The sequence below is a fragment of the Podarcis cretensis genome, assembly GCF_951804945.1.
Source record: "Podarcis cretensis genome assembly, chromosome: 4".
Classification (NCBI taxonomy): domain Eukaryota; kingdom Metazoa; phylum Chordata; class Lepidosauria; order Squamata; family Lacertidae; genus Podarcis; species Podarcis cretensis.
Window position 1 is genome coordinate 72,327,675 of NC_137173.1, and position 22,790 is coordinate 72,350,464.

Consider the following 22,790-nt stretch of genomic DNA (forward strand, 5'->3'; position numbering starts at 1 on the left):
ATGTAACAGGGAAACATCTGAATATCTGTACTGCCTTCTGTAAATATCCACTCAGTATAAATACCCCTCTTGTGAAGGTTATCCTGAGACCCATGTGTGTGTGTAATCGCCACACTGTCCAGCTCACCTCTTGTGAGCACATGTGCTTTAATGTATACTTTCCCTTCACCCTAAAAATCTGTAGAAGAGCAGAAGCTCTCCCTGATCTCCAAAATTAGTATGAGAGACTTGGGAAAACAGAAAAATGAATTGCTGTCTCCCAAACCCCTCTAAGCCTTCCTCTCCAGGTCAAAGGCCTGGAAACGATGCCTTATGAAGAACGACTAAGGGAGCTGGGCATGTTTAGCCTAGAGAAGAGGAGGTTAAGGGGTGATATGATAGCCATGTTCAAATATATAAAAGGATGTCACATAGAGGAGGGAGAAAGGTTGTTTTCTGCTGCTCCAGAGAAGCGGACACGGAGCAATGGTTCCAAACTACAAGAAAGAAGATTCCACCTAAACATTAGGAAGAACTTCCTGACAGTAAGAGCTGTTTGACAGTGGAATTTGCTGCCAAGGAGTGTGGTGGAGTCTCCTTCTTTGGAGGTCTTTAAGCAGAGGCTTGACAACCATATGTCAGGAGTGCTCTGATGGTGTTTCTTGCTTGGCAGGGGGTTGGACTCGATGGCCCTTGTGGTCTCTTCCAACTCTATGATTCTGTGATTCTAAGGTTGGGGGAAGGGGTGATGAGCTTCCCCTCACAATCATGTTGGGTCACAAATGTCTCAGATGCTTAGAGAAACATTGCAGAAGACCAGCACTTGTCTACCCTTCCTTGGTGAGAAAAATACAACTTTGCTCTCCAGGCCCATCCATTAATTTCTATGGATGCAGGTTAAAAATATTAATTGACCAACAATTATTGCTAAAGCTTAGTGAAATTGGCTCACTTAATTTAATACCTTAAATATGCAGCCCTACCAAAGCTACACATTTTTCAGCCTTGCTTCTTTCCCTGCTACTGAAATCAGTCAGTGTAAAGTGCTTTTTCTTATTCGTATTCTGGATAAGGCAGTGTGCATATGATTCCAGGCTATCTCCTATCCAGACAGTACGGTGCATATATTTGGCAGTAGCTTGTCCTAAAAACATGAGATGAAATCTAGATGTTTGAAATCTAGATGTTGTTCAGTCTAATTCGTTAGGCAAAAAAATGATATCTAGCTCTTTAAATTTTTAACTAGCATTCTTTTTTATGGAGGAATGATTGGTATTGCAATGCTAAGCTAGACGGAATGAGAAAAAAAAAAGGTTTACATACTGCAAATTACTGACAATCTTTTGGAGTTATTTGGGAAATATATGTTGCAACAGAGTGGTTTGATCTGTGTTCTCTTGTTTGTTTGCATCTCTGAAGTTGGCCTTGCAACTGCAGAGAGTTTTAATATTTGTTTTTAACTGTTGTGCAGAAGTCACAACTTGTCGTCAGCTTCCTGGAATGTTTGCATTCGGATTTTCAAAGTATTTTGTATAAGCATGGGGAAAAATTGCTCTGTCTTCCATAGAAAGTTGTGTAGGTGCTGGTTACAATATTACTTTTAGTAGTGATGGGCAGATTATGCCTTCATTAGGAAGTCAGTTTTACTGTTGAATCCAATGCATACCGAACAAGGCTTGTAAAATATCATCAGGTTGCAGGTAGCCAGATTGTGAGTCAACTTGTACTCCAGAAATAAATGAAGATTGCATCTGTATCCTAATGAGGAGGCAGCAAGCCTTCGTTAGATAGATATTTTTTTAAAGTAAAATACTATACAGGTATTAATCTATGCCCAGTTACATCTGAGGATAAGCATTGCTTACAAAAGGTCTGGTTAGAGATAGAGGATATGAAGCTGTTGGCTGTAATCCACCCAGAGTCGAGCATTTTTAACCCTCCCCCCCCCCCCCCGGTAAGAGTTAAGTGCATTCTTTAATCAATGGGATTTACAAGGGCTTAATGTTTGCCTGGATCACAGCATTTGTGGGATGTTGACAATGCATGTATGCTCCTCAGTATTAACCACATTCAAAATGTAAATACAGCAGTACCTCGGTTTACAAACTTAATCCATTCTAGGAGTCTGTTCCTAAACCGAAACAGTTCTTAAACCAAGGTGTGCTTTCCCATATGAGGCCTCCTGCCCCCGGTGGCCTTCTACCATTTGGATTCCGCTCTTAGACCGAGGAAAAGTTCTCAGACTGGGACACTATTTCCGAGTTTGTAAACCAATTCATTCTTAAACCGGACTCTTCTTAAACCGAGATACCACTGTAGTCCATAACTCCCCATCCCATACTCTGTAAGGTGTTTTGTCTCCCATGTATCATCAGTGAGCTTAGAAGTATACCATCTGACAAGGGAAGATCTAAAGTAAGATACTGGGTGTTTAAGTTTACTTGCAAGTTTACCTTCAGTTCTTCCAGGAGAAGGTGAGCATTACAGGCATACTTACCTAAAAGGCAGACTGCCCACCATTACTGGTCCTCTTCAGCTTCATGAGGCTCCTGGAGAGAACTCTTATAAGACTACCCTGTCCTCACAGTGGCCAGCCACATGCTTATGGGAAGCACAATAGGAGAACCAGAGTTCAGTAGTACTTGTGATTCCCAGAAACTGGTATTCAAAGGCATCCTTCATCCAACAGTGGAGGTGGAACATAGCCGCCATGGCTAGTAGCTTTTGAAAACCTTGTTTATATATTTAAAAATACTTGCATGCTGAAATTTCATTTTTTGAAAAAATCAAAACAGTTTACAACAATGGTTATGCAATTAAAAAACCACACACAAAAGATCATCAGCTTACTATTATGGGAAACATTTATCTCAATTTCCTGCATCAGCCTGGCAGTAGAGAAAAGTTTTCAGCAGAAGTCTGAAGGTTAATATGGAAAGTTGCTGCTGAATCTGTATTGGAAGAGCATTCCATGAAAGTGGACCACTAGCATTGAAAGCTGGATTTTGCGTTGAGGTCAAATGAGCCTCACCAATTCAAGTAAAGCTCCTACAAATGATCTCATTGATTCAGCTGGGACATAGTGCCTATGCTCTATGTGCAAGGATTCTTCAGCTGCCCAAAATATTATGGAAACTGCTACTTGAAAGCAGAAAGTTTGAAAATGACTTCTGTAGGTTTTAGTTTGGATGTTAATACAATCGTGATTGGAGACTATATTAAACTGAAGGTACAATGTGAAAGTTCTACACCTGTGGTCCACATTCTTGCCAGCCCCCTCGCCAGAGCTGAGTGTTTTCATAGCCCTCTGGTGAGAGCAAGGAGAGGACCCCTAGCTTCCTTCTGTAGCTTGGTGCTGGGAAAGGGAACCTCCTGTGGAAGCACAAAGTCAGGCAGTGGAGCTAAATGGAAGGCTTGCTGTAATACAACTGAAAATAGAAATAAATCTATTTTAGTCCTATGTGAGAAAGAGCCACCAACTATTAGGCTGTGTGTGTGTTAAGTAAAACCATTGCTCATTATTACAAGGTCAAGCTCCTGGATAATCTGCCTTGTTGTGTTATCCTTTGTGCAACAGTCATGACTCAGTGTCTCTTGGGCATCTTTCGTCTTTATGCTTAGTGTGATTTACTGGGGAACTGAGGGGGATTAAGTAGGAGGGCAGATGACTACAGAGCAGTTGGTGCTTGATTCATGCTGCTAACAGATTGCGGTGTGTGTGTGTTTTTAAGGTTATGAGTGCCACAGTGTTTACAGAAGCAAAGGCGACTTTACTCTCTGGGTGAAATGCCATCCAGCAGATAGGCCCTAGGTTATGAATGGCCTGTCAAAAGCTAAGCTGCCTCTCTACCTGGAGGCTGAAACCATCCCCTTCTCACTGTTATAGTTGCCTGTTGCTGTGCAGAACACAGTTGCAGTCTTCCATATATTTTCATGAAAGTAAACCCACTAAACACAGAGAGACAGGGTTATTAGGTGAACAAGCCAATGATTGCTCTATTAATCATTGATGGTTGAGACACTGGCTGAAGATTGATAGAACACAGAAAGGGCCTGTGACACATTCACAACACTGTAAGCCCACCTTGGCAACAGATGTGACCAAGTCTTGCTCACCGCTGCCACTTCTACACATGGGAAAAGTTCACAAGGTATTATTTCCCTGTGATCCAAGTCTTGCAGTGCTGACTACCCAGCATCTGGCCGTGAGAATGGACTGGATATGGGACAGTTCATTTAATCCATATAAGGCTCAGATAAGGCTAGCTAGCAGGTTTTGTGACTTGCAGTAGTGGCTTCAGCTGATGTAGAGCATAGTATCCTCATGGGGTTGGATTGCAGAGAGCACATTGCACCTGTTAATTGGCTCCCCGTGCATGCACGCACATGCCTGCCTATGAACTGCTTGTGTACTAAATGCTGCAGATACTATCACCTCTCTGATTTTACATTGCAGGATTTAAAAGCTAGCTGATTCTTGACATGGCAAGTGTTTTAGCATCCTTGGGCAAAAAGGATGAGAGGGAGCTGCAGCTCATCCTCTGCAGAGGAAGATAGTGGGTTGGGGATTGTGCCTATAGTTGCATGGGGCTTCAGAAGGCTCAGTGCAAATATGAAAAGGACTCCTCTCCCCTTTCCAGCTGCAAGCTACAGAGGAAGGATGCGGCTGGAAGTTTTAGTAACAGAGGGTGCAGAACATCTTAATGGGACAGCACAGAAACAACTCTGTTCCCCTCCTGCAGCTCCAAAAGATTGGGCTGAAGAGGAGAGCAAGGCATAGCCCCTTCTTCCAGTGGAGGTCCAGCACAAGGCTACAGACTAAGGAAGCAATGCTCTGTACATTAACTTGGGAGAACGCCCCACTGGACACCATGGGAGTAATGTTTGAATAGACTTGTAGTCAAAACCTGTGGACCCTTGAAGATGGATGTGCTTAATGACTGCCTTGGATTAAAAAAATATATATCCTCGAGACTTGCTAAGTTCAGGCTTTGAAGCTGTATTTAAGTGCTGTAATACTGCTTTGTTTTATTTGGCATGCTTTTTGGGGGATGGGGGTGTTAAGCAGCGATAGGGCAATTTTAATCCTGATAATCTATTCTGATGTTTAATATTTTATTGATCTATTGAGTTTTGAATTTAGTGTTGCTATTGGGCTGAAGTTCTTAGGAAGGAGGTAAAAAAAATCCAATAAGAGGGATTTTTCATTTTTTCAAAGGTAATAACATGAGGAAACAATGTATCATAAATTCAGAACACTTCATTCCTTCTAATTTGAATATACAGTTTTCCAGGATGGATGGATTTTAAGTGAAGCGTGGTTTATATCCAGATTTAAATTGCCAAGAAAAATATTCTCATCTAAATACTGTACTTGATTTAAATCATTTTTTGTTTTTGTTTTTGCAATATCCTTATTTTATTGGAAGCATGTTACTAGCCAGTTGCTGGAATAACTAAAACATGATTGTTTGTAAATAAATATAGCCTAAGTACAGACATTTTTAAAAAAATTCAGGAAGCATTTTAAGTAAACTTTCCTGGATTATGGTTAATTTTAACTCATTTTTAATCTTTTGCATCTCTTTTATAACTTCTTGGTACACAGCTTAGAAACTACAGTAGTAAGCAATATATAAATTGTTGAAGTAAGTAAATGCAATCTTAGAAGCAGGCTTGAAAACCTTTGGTAAAGCATCCTGCATGAATTGCAGAATTATTGCCTCAAAAAAAGAGATTGAGTATATTTGGTCTTTGGTTTGGTACACTCAGAAATATTAAGTGTGATTGCTCATTGGGACAGCTTATAACTCTTATATGAAACTGAGATAAGTTCCTATAGAAAACTTGGAATGGTAGAGTGCATTAACCTCTGGGACCTCTAACCTAGCTGCTGTGTAGCATATTAGAGAGTTTTAAATCCAGGGTTGTTTCTAGCTTCAATAAGTATTTTAAATGGATTAGTGATTGGCCCTTGGCTACTTTTTGCAATGGATAATGTTTTTTATGCAGCATGTGTTTGATCTCTAAAACTTTTAAAAAGGAGCTTGCCTTGTATAAATTTGCACGGTCCACTTACATTGTGACAAAAGTCTTCATATGCATAGTGTATTTATTGGCAGCTGTGATCGGTTGAGTAGATCTTGTAGATGACAGATTACTATAATAGTGTCAGTAAGAATAGGTAGCCAATGTAAATACCCTCCAGATGCTGTTGGACTACAACTCCCATCAACCCTGACCAGTGTCCATGCTGACTATGGCTGATGGGATGTGGAGTCCCAGCAACATCCAGAACACACCATATCGTCAATCCCTGCAGCTCGTATTAAAGTATGCTACCCAGTGTACAAGCATTAGTGCTGCTATGATTTCCTGTTTTCAAAAGTTGATTTTGAACTTCATATTGAAGAGTGATGTTAAGTTCAAATGTGCAGAAGTTGATAAACTTCTAGTCAGGAGTTGATGTTGTGCCTTAAAAAGGCAGACTTGATCATTATCTTTCTAATAAAGGAGGAAGAGGAGACCCACCATAGAGTATATAGATGGTCTTTTCAAAATCTGTCAGTTATCTAGATCAGGGAGCTTCCTGGAGTTTGGTCAGACAAGCTCAAGGATTTCACAGATCCTTGTTCACAGTTTCCGTGAGCTTCCTTGGGTTTTTCCTTGGTTCCCTATAGCATTAAAATTATCCTTGTTTGCATAACTCCAGTGTAAATTACTTTTGTCTGGGACTAAAGTAAATTGAATCTACCAGCAGAGAAATGCCCTCAGAATCTGTTTGATTGGCTTTTCTATTCCAGTAAAAGATTCTCCCTCATTAAAACAGACATGTGTGCCTAAAAAGCAGCTTTGTAAGTGGATTTGCAGAATCTTGGTGTATATTTTGAAGTGGAGAATAACATCAGGTGTGCAGTTAGGCTCATTTTGTCATTCATGCACTCACTGTCAACGGGACACTTTCCTATTCCATACTAGATAGTTACAAATACTAGATAGCTACATCATTGATTAAGATAGTTATCATAAATATATTTTCTTCTTGTGCTAAGTCGAGGTCTTCTCTCTTTTTGTAAATTTTGTTCAAAATACCTAGCTTAACCTATTCAATACTTACTAGTACAGCAACAGGTTAGGAATCTGATTGGACAGAATGGTCTGGTGGCCAAAATCCCTGGAATAAAATCAGTACCATTTGGTTCTGGGTACACTGTTATCCCTGAGCTGTGACCGTGGCCATTTTGCTTAAGCCTCCTGCTTCAGGTGATAAATTGGAGTTCTGCTCCACTTAGTCTGTGAGAGTTACTGCTCACTTGCTTTCAGTGTGGAGTATAAACATTTAGGAGGAAATTCTAATTGTATTCACTAAGTATTAACTTCATTTATCTATCTTTTTGTAATCTTTTATATATTCTCATCCATAACAATACCAAGGTGGTTTACAACCTTTAAAAAAACCAAATAAACAAAAATGTTAAACTAATATAAGCAGCATTACAATAAATACAAATAACCATAAATTCAGTAACCAGAACAGTTCTCAAAGCCTCATCAATTTTATAAGAGGTTATGCCATTTATATGGGATTGTAATGTGGCTGTGATTCTCCTAAAACTTTAAACATGCTGAACTGTTTCTGATTACAAGCCTTTAGGTCTTGGGTAGCCCAGTTTCAATGAAAGCTCAATCCATCACAAATATGAAATGTAATTTTAGCTTCCTGTTTCTTGTTATTTTTTTCTTAGGACATGGACGCTCTGTGGGACCCCAGAATATCTTGCCCCAGAAGTCATCCAGAGTAAAGGTCACGGAAGAGCAGTAGATTGGTGGGCCCTCGGCATTCTGATATTTGAGATGCTGTCTGGGTAAGTTGAATGGGGAATATAGTATTAAGTGAAGTACAGATATTTTTTGTTTTCTCACAGTGAACTAATATGGAAAATCTGGTTCTTTTACATGTCCCAGCTTTGCTTTCGTGTTGTATGGAAAAGCAATTTTGGAGACAGAAAATGAGACTGTTCTGCACAACATCAGCATACTTAACTGCACAGAATTCCCGTCTTCTAAAATTGAGATGATAAATATTTGTTTCCTTGTGAGAAAACAGTGCCTTTTAACATTCAGTCTCATGGTATTACGTATCCATGGGAGACTCCCACACAACTGGAACGACATCTAAGTGACCTAGGTTGGGACTAATTGTGTGTGCCTTTCCCATGCAATAGGTAGTGGCCCCTTCCTGGCAAGGTGCCAGTTTCATAGAATAGAACCATGTAATTGGTGCCCTCATATGGCTGAATTGTTTGTGGCAGGAGTAGGGGACCTGTGGCTTTGCAGATGTTGTTGCATTGCAGTTCCATCATCCCTGATCATCAGCCATCCTGGTTGGGGTTGATAGGAGCTGGAGTCAAATAACATCTAGAGCTTTCCAGAGCTTTCCAAACTTTTCATGTTGATGACACACTTTTTGGACATGCATCATTTCGTGACACAGTAATTCAGTTTTACTAGCAAACCGGAGGTTAAACTAACCCCTTTCCAGCCAGGGAAGTGCATTCACATGACACATCTACACACTGCAACTGACACACTAACATGTTGTGACACACAGTTTGGAAAGCTCTGATCTAGACAGTCACAGGTTCCCCATCCCTGTTTTAGATACATCCTGTAGCCATGTCATAGCCACCCATAGACAAATGCAAGAATATTTCAGTTGGATGATGATTCAGGGGCACATATATTACCAGTAACTTGGAATTCAAAAAGAATCCCATGTTCAACACTTAGATCCACTTGTGTCATTGGGTGGTAGGTTTCATGCCTCGCTAACAAGTTTTAATTGAAATAGATCACACTTTTAATTTTAAAAAATCAATGCATCTTTTAAAGACATTCTCACATTTATTTTAAGAATTTTTAACTCATCAGGCATGCTATTTTCAAAGAGAATCTGTTTTGGGAAAAGAGAACAAATCCCATATATGCATTCAGTATTTCAGTATGAGAAGATACATCTGATAATCTTAAGTTTCTATGCTAGATTGGGGCTCATGCTGTTTGAGTTCGTTGGGCTTCTTGCTGGTACCTGTTTAATCAACATTTTTTGCTGCATGTACACCTCTGTGTGTATGTGTTACAGCGAGAATATTATAATTCAATATCGCATAAATCCATGAATATTTGAATCCACTAGATGGCAGCATTTTCAGAATAATGTGTAGATGATTTAACTAGCTTTGTTGCAGAAAGGCTTTCTTAGAAATTTCCTGCACTAGTAAAAGATAAATTTGTTAAGCTGGAATTTGGATTAGATTTATCCCAGCAAAGTCAATAGGGTTGGATCCAAGTTAGCTGAACTATATTCTCATTGAGAAATCATGATTTCAGTTCAGCTAACTTAATCTAGATCTAATCCTTTGCATTTGAAAAAAGATGGAGGTGCAGTTATAAAAGAATTGTGTAAAGTATCATTGCTTAATGTTGCATTAGTATAACTCTGCAGAAATGGTATGCGTACCAGATAATTTATCCATACATTTTCCCTTCAACTCTTATTATCTCTTGGAGGTAACTAGTAAGGCACTTCAAACATAGATCTGTGTCTTGAATGTGCACACCAATTTTCATTCCTACAGTTAAAGCGATGTTGGCTTTTTTTTACAAGCAAACCAGCTAAAAAGATGGTCAAACTTAAGGCATTAATCTACTCAATCAGCTACAAACAATTCTCAGGAATCAGTGCAAAAATCTGGTTTTAAATATTAAGAATAATTCCCCTGAATAATATGGATTCATTAGGTTTCTGACATAATTGTATGCTTTTCATAAACAGTCTAAAATAGAGAGCCTATGCACATAAGACTTAAATGAGGCCTGCAGTCTTTTCCTTTCTTTTTTTCTTTTTTTACTGGCTTTTTCTTATAGAAGAACCTATAAAAAGATAAAAACAAGTCAAACCAACATGTGGTCTGCTAGTATCAAAGTACTTCCTGCAGAAACATTACTGTGAATCTGTTATACAAATCAGCTAAAGAGGCACAGACATGTTTTTTAAAAATAGAAGCAATTTCCTAAGTAGTATTTTTAACACACCCACACGGTGTTGCCTGATTAAATGCACATCAAAAGAATATTATACCATAGGCTTTTAAAGCTGATCTGAGCTGTATCTTACTCTGAATTATGTTTAAAGAATCTGAAAAGCTTGATTGATGGAATCTTCCATTAATAAAGAAAATTCCACTTCTGCTTTGGCTCACAGGTCCCAGTACTGCAGTCAGCAGACGGCACACTAAAAAAACCAATTCCTAAACGCCAGCTGTGCTTGCTTGATACCAAACTTATGTGACAAAGGAAAACATCACTTAAAGGGGAGGGCAGGCTAGAGGGGCTTATTAAAATCTGGAGAACTTCAATTTTTATTTAATTTGTTAGTTCTCTCAGTTGGATCAGAATGTTTCAGTACATGCCAGCAACCTTTGGCATGCCTTATCCCTGAACTGGAAGATACACTAATGATATTTCGACCTGTAGGCAAATACTAGAGCAGAGTTGGGAGCCTTTTTTGGGCCAGAGGCCACATTTCCTTCTGGGCAGCCTTTTGAGGACCACATTCCAGTGATGAGTGTGGCCAGAGGCAATAGTGGATGGAGGAGCAACTGATATACATTTCCCCCTTTGTACAGTACCCTAGTTTCTACAGACACCAACATCCTCCTCCACTCGCACAAGCAAAAGGCATTAAGAGTTCAAGGATACATTTCAGCCAGGCAAAAACTCACCCACGAGTACAAAGATGAGCCATTGAGGTGTTTGGCTTGGGCATTTTTGAAGGGCAGACAAAAGAGACCTGTTGTCAGGGCCATCTTAAGCATATGTGGTGTTGGGTTGCAAAGATCCACCCGCCTTCCTCCTGGAGCCAATCGGAAGCCGCGGAAGCCGTGTTGGACATTCAGGTTCCAAAAAACGTTTTAAAACCGGAACACTCACTTTTGGGTTGCGGCATTTGGATGCCAAAACGTTCTAGTAGCAAAGCGTTCGACTTTCGGGATACGACTGTATAAAATAATTCCTTACAAATGCGCTCCTATAAATTATGCTTTTTGCTGGCTACTCGATTCTTGCCTGCTTGCCAAACCAGCTCTTCTTCTTCACCTTACTTCAACAGTGTTCCTTCAGAGAAAAGCTTTGTAAAAATATATATGCAACAACGATCCTTGTGGCTCTAGAAATAAGGATTAGGACACTTCGGTTCCAAGTCACCAGCTAGGCTTTATTTGGCTTTATTTATACCCTGAGTTCTTTTGACCATGAGGAATTAGTTGAAAGATACTTTCCAATCCCACCTAACTGATTTGGAAAGAAAAGGTTTTTCCTGCCCCTCAATAGCTGGTCTTATAATAGTGTTAGCCATTAAACTGGAGTCGACTTCTCCAACAATAAAACAAACACTTCCATTTTTAACTGATCTATTACTACCTAACATCAACCATTCCAAAATACCCATGAAGCTGATTTCTTAAATTTGAACAGCAGGAGGAATTATTCCCAAGATGGACAAAATTTACTAGACACATGAGGATCTAAGGCTTAAAAACATGTTTCTGAAGAGGTCTTGGGTGTTTTGTTAGAGCTCCTTTATACTTAAGTGCTAAATATTTGTACTAAGTTTATTAACTAAAGTAATATCCTCATGGCACAGATATGCTACTTCACCAGTATTTAAAACATGCCACCCCAGGTCTTGCTAGCATAGCAAGCTTTATGATCAGACCCCTATTCATCACAAGCTAGCACTTAATAAATCAGACCTATTTCTTTAACAGATGCCCTGTACCTCAATTGTGAGGAATGCATATACCAAGGCATAAAACCCCCAGCCTGTTAACAAGAGAATTGACTTCACTGTGACGCAGGGTGCTTCAGAGGGCAAAAGTGAAGGCTGCAAGGCAACCCAAAGTGTTTTAAAAAAACCCATTCATAATTTTGTCAAAACAAAAAATTCCTTCCAGTAGCACCTTAAAGACCAACTAAGTTAGTTCTAGGTATGAGCTTTCGTGTGCATGCACACTTCTTCAAATACACTGAAACAGAAGTCACCAGACCCTTCTATATAGTGAGAAGGTGGGGAGGGGTATTGCTCAGAAGGGTGGTGGGAATGGGTCATTGGCAGATAGCTGTGATGAGCCTGTTGACGACTCTTAACGACTGCAATAGGTCTTACAGGAAAAAGCAAGGGTCTGGTGACTTCTGTTTCAGTGTATTTGAAGAAGTGTGCATGCACACGAAAGCTCATACCTAGAACTAACTTAGTTGGTCTTTAAGGTGCTACTGGAAGGAATTTTTTGTTTTGACTATGGCAGACCAACACGGCTACCTATCTATAATTTTGTCACTCGTTGCATGGTATAAGCATACTGTCATTCTCTATGCTTTATGTATGTCTCTAGAAAGTGTATTCTTTGGTTTACACCAGGCCAAGGGGCAGCAGAAGTAGTCAATATGTGTATGTGTTTAAGTCACTTTTCTGGACTTCAGTAAGTACAGTACAGCTGTATGCATAAATAATTGCAGGTCTAATATTGGGAAGCAGATGGCATTGCAAGTAGGCTATGGCTTTCGCAATATACTGCTTGGACGCGTGAAACCAACCACCTGTCTCCTGGATCCTTGCCCATCCTGGCTAATAAAAGCAAGCCGGGAAGGGCTGGGTGATGGGCTCTGTGGGGTGGTGAATGCTTCCCTCTGTGAGGGAACATTCCCAGATCCGCTGAAAGAGGTGGTCATTAAACCGCTTCTTAAAAAACCATCTTTAGACCCGGCCAGTATGGCCAACTATCGCCCAGTCTCAAATCTTCCTTTCTTGGGCAAGGTGATTGAGCGCGTGGTTGCTGAACAACTCCAGGCACGCCTGGAGGATGCGGACCATTTGGATCCCTTCCAATCGGGATTCAGGCCTCATCATGGGACTGAAACTGCCTTGGTCGCGCTGGTTGATGATCTCCGGCGAGCTAGGGACAAAGGTGAGAGTTGTTTCCTAGTTCTGCTGGATCTCTCAGCGGCCTTTGATACAATTGACCATAACATCCTTCTGGACCGTCTAGAGGGGCTGGGAGCTGGGGGCACTGTTATACAGTGGTTTCTCTCCTTCCTCCTGGGCCGTGTTCAGAAAGTGGTGGTGGGGGATGAGTGTTCAGACCCCTGGGCCCTCACTTGTGGGGTGCCTCAAGGTTCCGTCCTCTCCCCCATGCTTTTTAACATCTATATGAAGCCGCTGGGAGAGATCATCAGGGGGTTTGGACTGGGTGTTCATCAATATGCAGATGATACCCAGCTCTACCTCTCTTTCAAATCAGAACCAGTGAAGGCGGTGAAGGTCCTGTGTGAGTGCCTGGAGGCGGTTGGAGGATGGATGGCGGCTAATGGATTGAGGTTGAATCCTGACAAGACAGAAGTACTGTTTTTGGGGGACAGGGGGCGGGCTGGTGTGGAGGACTCCCTGGTCCTGAATAGGGTAACTGTGCCCCTGAAGGACCAGGTGCGCAGCCTGGGAGTCATTTTGGACTCACAGCTGTCCATGGAGGCGCAGGTCAATTCTGTATCCAGGGCAGCTGTCTACCAACTCCACCTGGTACGCAGGCTGAGACCCTACCTGCCTGCGGACTGTCTCGCCAGAGTGGTGCATGCTCTAGTTATCTCCCGCTTGGACTACTGCAATGCGCTCTACGTGGGGCTACCTTTGAAGGTGACTCGGTTGAAGGTGACTAATCCAGAATGCGGCAGCTAGACTGGTGACTGGGGGCGGCCGCCGAGACCACATAACACCGGTCTTGAAAGACCTACATTGGCTCCCAGTACGTTTCCGAGCACAATTCAAAGTGCTGGTGTTGACCTTTAAAGCCCTAAACGGCCTCGGCCCAGTATACCTGAAGGAGCGTCTCCACCTCCATCGTTCTGCCCGGACGCTGAGGTCCAGTGCCGAGGGCCTTCTGGCGGTTCCCTCATTGCGAGAAGCAAAGCTACAGGGAACCAGGCAGAGGGCCTTTTCGGTAGTGGCGCCTGCCCTGTGGAACGCCCTCCCATCAGATGTCAAAGCAATAAATAACTACCTGACATTCAGAAGACATCTTAAGGCAGCCCTGTTCAGGGAAGTTTTTAATCTGTGATATTTTAGTGTATTTTTGGTTTTTATGGAAGCCGCCCAGAGTGGCTGGGGAGACCCAGCCAGATGGGCGGGGTACAAATAATAAATTATTATTATTATTATTATTATTATTATTATTATACTTTCAAAGATTTTTAAACTTATAGCTGTGTGGTTTCGTGTGTCTTCCTCCTCTTGATTAGGTTTCCTCCATTTTTTGATGACAACCCTTTTGGAATATATCAGAAGATTCTTGCTGGTAAAATAGATTTCCCCAGGCATCTGGATTTATATGTAAAGTAAGTGCATTCACCTTAATCGCTGGTTTATTCTATTTTGGTTCTACCTTAGCTTTACTTTAAAGTGCCATTCAAAGTACAGTGTATGAAGCCGCTTGTCACATGCAGCCACTATTTGTACAGTGCACACTGTCTATGGATTCTGGGGAGAGAACGCTCTAATTTATATACTTGACATTAATTAAATTCTAGGGGGCTCTAATGTGAATTCAGAAAGCTTGCTCAGAGTTTTAGATATTTAACTTTAATTAGAGCTGAGCCTAATTAGTAGCATTAGTTCTGGTTTTCATATAGCAATTTGCATGTTTGATGAAGATTTCCACCCAACAGCTTAGCAAATCTCATAAAATCAGACACTACTTTGCCTTCTATAGCTCAGACAGAGCCTATTTTTAAGACTCCAGGGAGCTCTGTCGTCCCTGAGCTGGCATATAGGGCACAGCTCAGGGAAACTGACAACCCTTGAGAACAAGGGAGGCGTAGAACCCCTGAGCTTTTCTGACAAAGCCTTTGGGAAGCTTTCCAGTGTGAACTGAAACCCGAGCAGGATCTTTTTGTCTATACTTTATGTAAGCAGTCGGGTCATAGCCCTGACTCAGCCAAGTGGGCTTGAGAGTAGGGCTTTACAGAGAATATCTTCAAGGTGTCTGCCTGACCTTCACCAACTGCACAGTTCCTTTGCTCCTAAACCACTAGAGCAAGTATGGGGACCTCTCTGCAGGAAATGCCTCTCCCAGACCATGCCCCTCCCCAGTCTGCAGCAAGGATTAATAGAGTAGAAACTATATATCACATGGCTGAAAAACGATACAACTATACTAGTTCAGCTGGTGGCAGCTGTGTGCTTAATATGTATTTATAAGGGGTCACTTAATCAAACTGGAATGCTGACTAAATGGTTTGAGTAGATCAGCGAAGAATTTAATAATTGTGAAATATGTACCTGCCCTCCCCATATGTTTTCTTGGCAACTCAGCTTTCAGTTACTCTGTCTGCATCCCTGTCAAAGGTGTGTTGAAAGGTGGATTTATTCCTCACCTTCCCCAGCTGCACCCCAGTTATCTCAACTGGAGTATTAAGCATTGGAGGTTTGTTGCTCAAGCTACAATCTCTCTCCATTTGAAAGCTGATAACTGCAGGGAAAATGTTAGCCTTATTACATTACTACTACTACTACTACTTTCACTATTATTACATGCCTTTATATATTTTCTGTCATCTTGAACCCAAATACAACTTCAAAAATTAATTTTTACCACCCCTTGTCCAGGGACCTTATTAAAAAACTTCTTGTGGTTGACCGAACAAGACGGCTAGGAAACATGAAGGTAAGCTTTAAATGCTACTTTTAAATCTCAGCACATCCTAACCATTGGCATAAAACGTTTTCCTTATCTTCGGTTTCCAGAAATGCTCTTTTTGCTTAAAACCAAATTCTAACACATTTGATTTATTTTGTGGGGGGGGGGGATCTTATTAATGTATTCTTAAGTGTGGGAAAGCTGTATCGTTCTAGAGTTAGGGGTGAGCAGTGGGGCTCGAGGCAATGCTATTTTTCTAGAAAAAGAGGTGCCGGAACTCACCATGACTGCCTCCCTTGTTGTCTTATAATGGCAATGGTGCCCACCTGAGAGGTGCCAGAACTGAGTTCCAGCAAGTTCTGGATGGAAAGAAAGCCCTGGTCCAAGATCCCTAAAAGAAAAAGGGATTGCAAAATGTTCCAAACAGGCATCTCCAAACTTGAGTGAATAGGTAGCAAATGCCATTCGGTGTAAACAAGCATAAAGTTATGCATGTTAGTGCAAGACACCTTAGTTTCACATATATGCTGATGGGACCTAAACTGGCAATGACTTGGCCAGGAATGAAACCTTGGGGTCATAGTGGATAGTTTGGTGGAGATGTTGATTCTATGTAGAAAGCAGCTATGAGAAAGGCAAATTTCATGCTGGAGATCATTAGGAGACAATTTTAAAATGAAACTGCTGCTATTCCAGTCTGATCTAACTGCATTTGGAATACTGTGTGCAGTTCTGTTCATTCAGTAGGACTCCAGTCATGTGTTCCTCAAAAAGGAACAACCCATAGTATACCAATTTCAAATTTGAGATCAGTTTCAAAAACTTGTACTATTGCATGTGGGTCTGCTACTTAAGGGTAAAAGAATCAAAACCTTACTCAGTATATGCTTTGTAGAAATCAGTCCCAATCTCACAATATTACTTGCATTCAGTATGTAAAAGGATGATTTGTGACCAGCAGAATCCAAATTTGGTACAGGAAAAACTGCTGGGGAATCCAGTATTTAAGAGAGAACCAGAAAAATTGTGTGCACTACAGTGTGCCTTCAAAATGCAGATGGCAGAAATACATATGGGTCTGCATAAAGTGTTTGCTAGAATATATTTTGGCATTTCCTGTCAGTGAATAAACATCTAATTTGATTTTTCTTCAAAAGAATGGAGCTGATGATGTGAAGAGGCACAGATGGTTCAGGTCTGTAGACTGGGATGCTGTACCACAGAGAAAATTAAAGGTGAATTGTGCAAAAACAAATGCAGCTTTGAGATAATTCATTATACTTCTGCTTCATTTGATTCTTTTTCAGCTAAAAAAAAAATCTGTTTGGAAGGTTGTCCTAGAATTATAGTGAAGGTCATATGCCTGAGTTCTTTATGTTGAAATCCCAGAGCCATCACACCAAACATTTCCCAAACTTACTATAAGTTAGGATTCCAATGGACAAAAAGAAGTTAGTGATAGGACTCTCAGGAGGCAGGTAAGATATCCACCCAGCTGGAGCAAAGCAGATTTGGGTTCAAATCAGAGCCTAGATAGGAACTTAAGTTCCATAATGAAAGAAAGGTGGGATATAAATGTACTGTAATATAGATAAATAACTGATCAGGCCAAGCAATTGTGCTAAAACTAATCTGTGATAATGAGCTAACTTTATGCCAAGCAAAAAAAATTGGGGAGGGGGTGAAAAATTCTAGACTATACTTCATTTGACATGGGATTTAAATTGATGATTATTTTCCTTTTTTAATTCAGCCTCCTATAGTCCCGAAGGTATCAAATGATGGTGATACATCCAACTTTGAAGCATATCCTGAAGATGACTGGAACAAAATGCCTCCTGTACCTCCTAAAGATTTAGAAATTTTCAAGAACTTCTAAATGTGAGACACAAAATGTCATTAAGGTATTGGATACTCATCTTCCCTAAGTTCTACTTCCTTTTTATTCCATTATAACATCTATAGGAAAGCTCTGGCACATGACCTAATTAGACCCACCTTTCCAAGCCACACCTATCATATATTGTATCAGCTGCGAGGCAGGTAAAGATGCAGCTGGGCCAAAAGGGGGCTTTGCAGGCACACAAAGTCCCAATGATCAGCTGATTGTCAGGGCTTGCAAAGCACTGAACATTTGCCTTCATGGAGTGATTTCAAGACACACTGGTGAAAACAGGTCACCTGACATTGTGATGTCACACGATTGGCAGGTTGGTAGGCCCACTCACTTGTCAAACTTATCTGTTGGGGATAAAGAAATGAAAAGAATCAGATCCGCTTCCTCTGCATTGTAAAAGCATCCATGATGATCTTGATGTTTTTATTCATTCCTGTTGCACTTACACATTTTTCAGCAGATAACGTTTATGAATGTCCACTCTCGTACTTTATAGAATCACCCTTTCCCTGCAGAGATTTTCTTGTGGTTATGTCTCCTACAATGCATAAAGTACAGAACTTTGAATAAGGAGATTCAAGTATCCACTACTCTAAAATATCAATTAATCGAACACTTGTTTTTATTTATTTTGTAGAAACTGGATGATTATTAATGTGCTAGTTGGGAACCGGCAAAGAAGAACTTGAAAAAAGTTATGAAGAATTTCTTTGAAATGAGTGAAAGAATGTTACTTCATTATTCATAAAGAAATAATGTTAAAAGTTGGGAAAGGGTCGATAAGTTTAGTTGTATGGATTTGGCATTAGTTCAGTAAACTAAAATACTGAAGCACCTACCCTGAGGTGTAGACTTTGAAACTGTTATAGTTTTTTGGGGTTGTTTTTTTTAAAAAAGAAACAGTTATTTTTAGTTTTGTTTCTTGCTATGCCCAAATATTTTTGCATAGTTATCTCATTGACTAACTTTATAAGTTTATACTAAGATTGTCATTTAAAGCACAGATTAGAATATGTGTATATAAAGAAATCAATACAGAAAAAGGCACAGAAACTGTGCTGAAATGTAAATTTTTGTACTTTACAGAGTCTATGGTTTTTATTCTTAAATGTTTTTTCAAGATGCCCCCTAGAAGAAGAAAATCTTAAAATGATCAATAGGTTTTTCAGCATCTTCTATACATTTTATAATTCTTTGTAAAAAGAAATATACAAGTAAATTTTGAGAAAATTGTATCATTTCCAGTGCTCCACACCTGCAGCCCTACTATTTGAAAGCTGAAAGATAAAGGGCCTTTATAGTTTGTTTAGATTACACAATGTTTTCTTTATGAAGTTGAGTTGAAATTTTGTCGATGCAAATCATGATTCTTGATTACTGCAGACTATGTAAAGTGTTTTTCGTTAACTATATGAAATCATGGTCAAAATCGTACCTATTGGTAAGATGTGTTCTCTGAGTTTAGGTTTAGAATCATTGCACTTACAGGGACCTGAAGATCATCTAATAAATCTTCCACGATATGCACTGTTTCATACATGAATTACCATCACTGAACAACTGCAACCTAAGGTGATGGCTTGGTGCGTGAAACATTCACCACAGATCAACTGCTACAATCAGATTTCCACATTACATAAGTATCACTTCAGGAAACAAGGCTATTCACATGGTCTTCTGAGTCATCATCATGAAAATTAATGAACTTCCTTGTGTGTAAATTAAAATTCTACAGATTCTGAAGTAAAATCTTCCACATGTCAATTAATGTCATTTATAGTGCTGAAATAAACCAGAATATGTAGAATTGGGACTATATACTTACATGATCCCAAGGTTGATCTCAACAGTCAAGGCTGAGCTACAAGTCCCATCCCTTTGATCATTGGCCATATCAGCTGGGACTGACTAGAGTTGGAAATCCAACATATGAAGGGTTATGATGTGTTCTTTGAGCTGTTCACACCTAGTACCACTACTAGGATTTAAGCTTACTTATTTCTGGCAAGCTTAACTTTGAACTGGCATGTAAGTTTAAAAATAAAATTTCAGCAGTTGTGCATTAAGAGAAAGATTTGTTGTATGTGAAATTCTCTCTAATGATGGCTTTAGACACCTACCATGGTTATAGATGTTTGGTCTGTACATTTGAAGAAGTTGTTTAAAAAAATCAATGACTGATTCTTCTCCCCATAGTCTGCAAATCCTCACTGTTAGGTGGCTCATGCATATGCAATTTATAAATGTAAAGACTTGTCCATCTTTCTGCTCTCTTCTGGTCAGTTTTCCCCACAGACCTTTACTGTGACTATTTGAACCTGAGATGCTACAAAAACCCCATATTTCTCTTATTGTACATAAGATCACATTTTTTTAGACCACATTGTGAGGAAAACTGACTCCAAAAAGAGGAGATAGTGTATCTTGCAAGTGGCAGGGGATTGAAACTTTTCACAGTTTCCTGTGAAACTTTTCACAGTTTCCAAATGAGCTCTAGTGCTTTTCCTTCTGTACTTTTCGCAGTTAGTACAATCTATCCGCCAGAGAATAAGTGACTGTTTTGCTGTTACTTCATCTACTGATTCTGAACACACAACGTTTGTGTGTCTTGCATAATTCTTCTGAGATGAACCTTCCAAACCTTGACTTCCTGTGTTGCAGAATCTTGGCATTTGATGTGCAGTATATTAAGGTGCTTGCAAACAGAATACTTCTGTTTGTTTCTAGCTTGCAGCAGTTTTAACAGTTGGAACCACGCTAAGCAAGAAAAACAGTAGATACAGGAAGACATACTGCTTAATTTGCACATAACAGTCAGCCAAACCACAACTTGGCATGAATGCACATGTTCCCGGACAGGAGGTTGTGAGCTGTAAACCAAGAACAAACCTTGGTGCAGCTCATAATTTGTCTAAAGCAAAAGAAACAATCAGCCCAGGTTTGCATGACACACTAAGCCAAACCATGGGTAGCTCAAAACAGGAAGAATGGAACAGCCTCTTCTGTGGGAGTATGCGTGTTCATGCTAAGCCGTGATTTGCCTTATTGTTATATGTAAATTGAGCCAATGTATCCCATGAGTTGGTCTGCTATTCCATAAATTTATATCCTCTGAATTCAGTTATACTATTACAACTTCTTTTTCAAGGAAAAAATAATAATACTGAAATAGTGCTTCTGATAAGTAAGTAGGACAGTAACATTTCCTTAGCTGTAAAAGTTATACCAGAGAATTGTGGCTTTCATTTGGCAAGTTAATCATCCATAAAAGAAATCAATTATGTATTGTAAATTAAATTCTGCACAGGAAGAAACTGAATCTTCATTTGTATGAAAGACAGGTGCATTTTAGAATATAGCTTCCCTTAGCATAAACAACAATATAAAGGAGCTGTTCTGGTGCATCTGTTCACAAGGCACTAGTGATGCTTCGCAAATATTGTGCACTGAAGTCTGAAGCTGCCTTATGGTTAATTTAGCAGGATACCACCAAACTGGAAACAGCAAAAGGCTGCCTCGAAAAGTGATAATGCAATATGGGTGTTGTGCTTTTATGTTCCAATTTTCTGCTGTAAGCTGCCCTGGGGAAATAGTTATTGACAGTTTATATAAATAAAATGAATAAATTAAAAAATATCAACTGGAGCTTCACACACTGGGCTGGATCCAGACTGAGTTAGTTAAACTTGGTCCAGTTGAAGTAAATTGAACAATTTAGCTTTGACTTGGTTATCATTGAAATCAGTGGGTATCAAGTTCATCTAAACCTCTATTCGGGCATTATAGCCCCTATGAAGGAGCAATGCAGGATCAGTGAGTATCTATGCCCCTCGTGTCTGCACATACAGCATGGCATCTACAGGGAACTGTACCTTTTCAAATGCAAAGGTGCGTACAAAAGCTTCCATGTGATCTGGAACCACAGCCCAGTTTTGCTGCTCCCATCTTGCTTTTTATATGGGAGCTATAATGCCCGAAGGTGGCTTAGGCTGCAGTCCTATATGCCAGGAAGAGGAAACCTGTTTCTCTCCAGATGTTGGATTCCTATTTCATAGCTGCAACCCTCATGTCCAGTGATCAGGAATGAGAGGGTTTGTAGTCAAACAACATGTGACAGGCCACAGATTCATTTCATAGCCCTAGCTTCTCCAAAATTCCACTTAAAATTTTTCACACACCTATTGATTTATTTTTATTAGAATTCTTATTCTTCATGCCTTATTTTTATAATGGTTAGATCTTTTTTAAGGGACTCGAAACAAAAATTCCCCTTTTCACATCAACACACAGCTTTCGTGATATAGATGAAACCAAAACAAATCGCCCCTACAGCCTTCTCTGTATTCAGTTATAAGGTGGATAATGGGCATAATTTTGTAACCAAACATGATGCAGTATAATTGAAATGGGGGTTATGCCTTAAATTGCCTAGATGTACTTGCTTGCTCAAACGTTTGTGCTGTTGTTGAATTTAACAAAGGTGATCTGCTGTAGAAGAGCAAATTTAATTTATTGAAATGTAGGTACTAAACTGTTTAACTGGATGGACAAATCTTGGAAAGTGGAAAATAGCAAGCCAGTCATCTTGCCATCCTGGAAAACTAAGATTCAGTGATTCCTATACTACAGAATTTTTCAGCTTTCAAGAACTGTAGCATAATTCCTTTGTACTGTACTGTGTACAGATTTCCTATGTTTTGCACTTTTCTATGGCAAACATGACAGCTTTATAAATACTCTGTTGTACAGTAAGTAAGGGATAGTTACATTTGTGTAAAAAACCAAATTGAACAGATTTGACTTCCAACGCTGACTTGGACTGATGTCGGAGAAGTTGCTTGCTTGTTTGTTTGAACTCATGTGTATAAGTACTGTACAAATATATAAGTCAGTCCTCATTGCACAATGAAAATCACTGTGATCTGTAAATAAAACTTAGTCCAAAAATTCTTCAGCTCTTTAATTGTATATCAGTTCTGAAATTAATTATATTTGACCTTTGTAACTTCCAGTAGGGTAAAAAAATGTCTCAAAGTGTTTTGAATCTCTTATAACAGGGGTGGCCAATTCCCAAGAGACTGCAATCTACTCTCAGAATTAAAAACTAGCAGCACACCGTAGAAGAAAGAGACAGGTTGTGCTGTCATTTATTGGATGATGAATCCTTC

At 39.8% G+C, this 22,790-nt stretch overlaps 1 protein-coding gene across 1 annotated transcript in view; it reads left to right on the plus strand.

Moving 5' to 3' along the window:
- Nucleotides 1–22,571, plus strand: part of PRKX (protein kinase cAMP-dependent X-linked catalytic subunit) — a 65,995-nt gene extending 43,424 nt beyond the window's left edge. Inside the window, exons 4-9 of the mRNA XM_079972952.1 lie at nucleotides 7,725–7,844; nucleotides 14,329–14,424; nucleotides 15,695–15,752; nucleotides 16,883–16,960; nucleotides 17,479–17,629; nucleotides 18,260–22,571. Coding sequence (XP_079829078.1) covers nucleotides 7,725–7,844; nucleotides 14,329–14,424; nucleotides 15,695–15,752; nucleotides 16,883–16,960; nucleotides 17,479–17,604 — 478 coding nt within the window. The 3' untranslated portion in view covers nucleotides 17,605–17,629; nucleotides 18,260–22,571. The remainder of the gene's footprint in view (nucleotides 1–7,724; nucleotides 7,845–14,328; nucleotides 14,425–15,694; nucleotides 15,753–16,882; nucleotides 16,961–17,478; nucleotides 17,630–18,259) is intronic.
- Nucleotides 22,572–22,790: the final 219 nt, after the last annotated feature.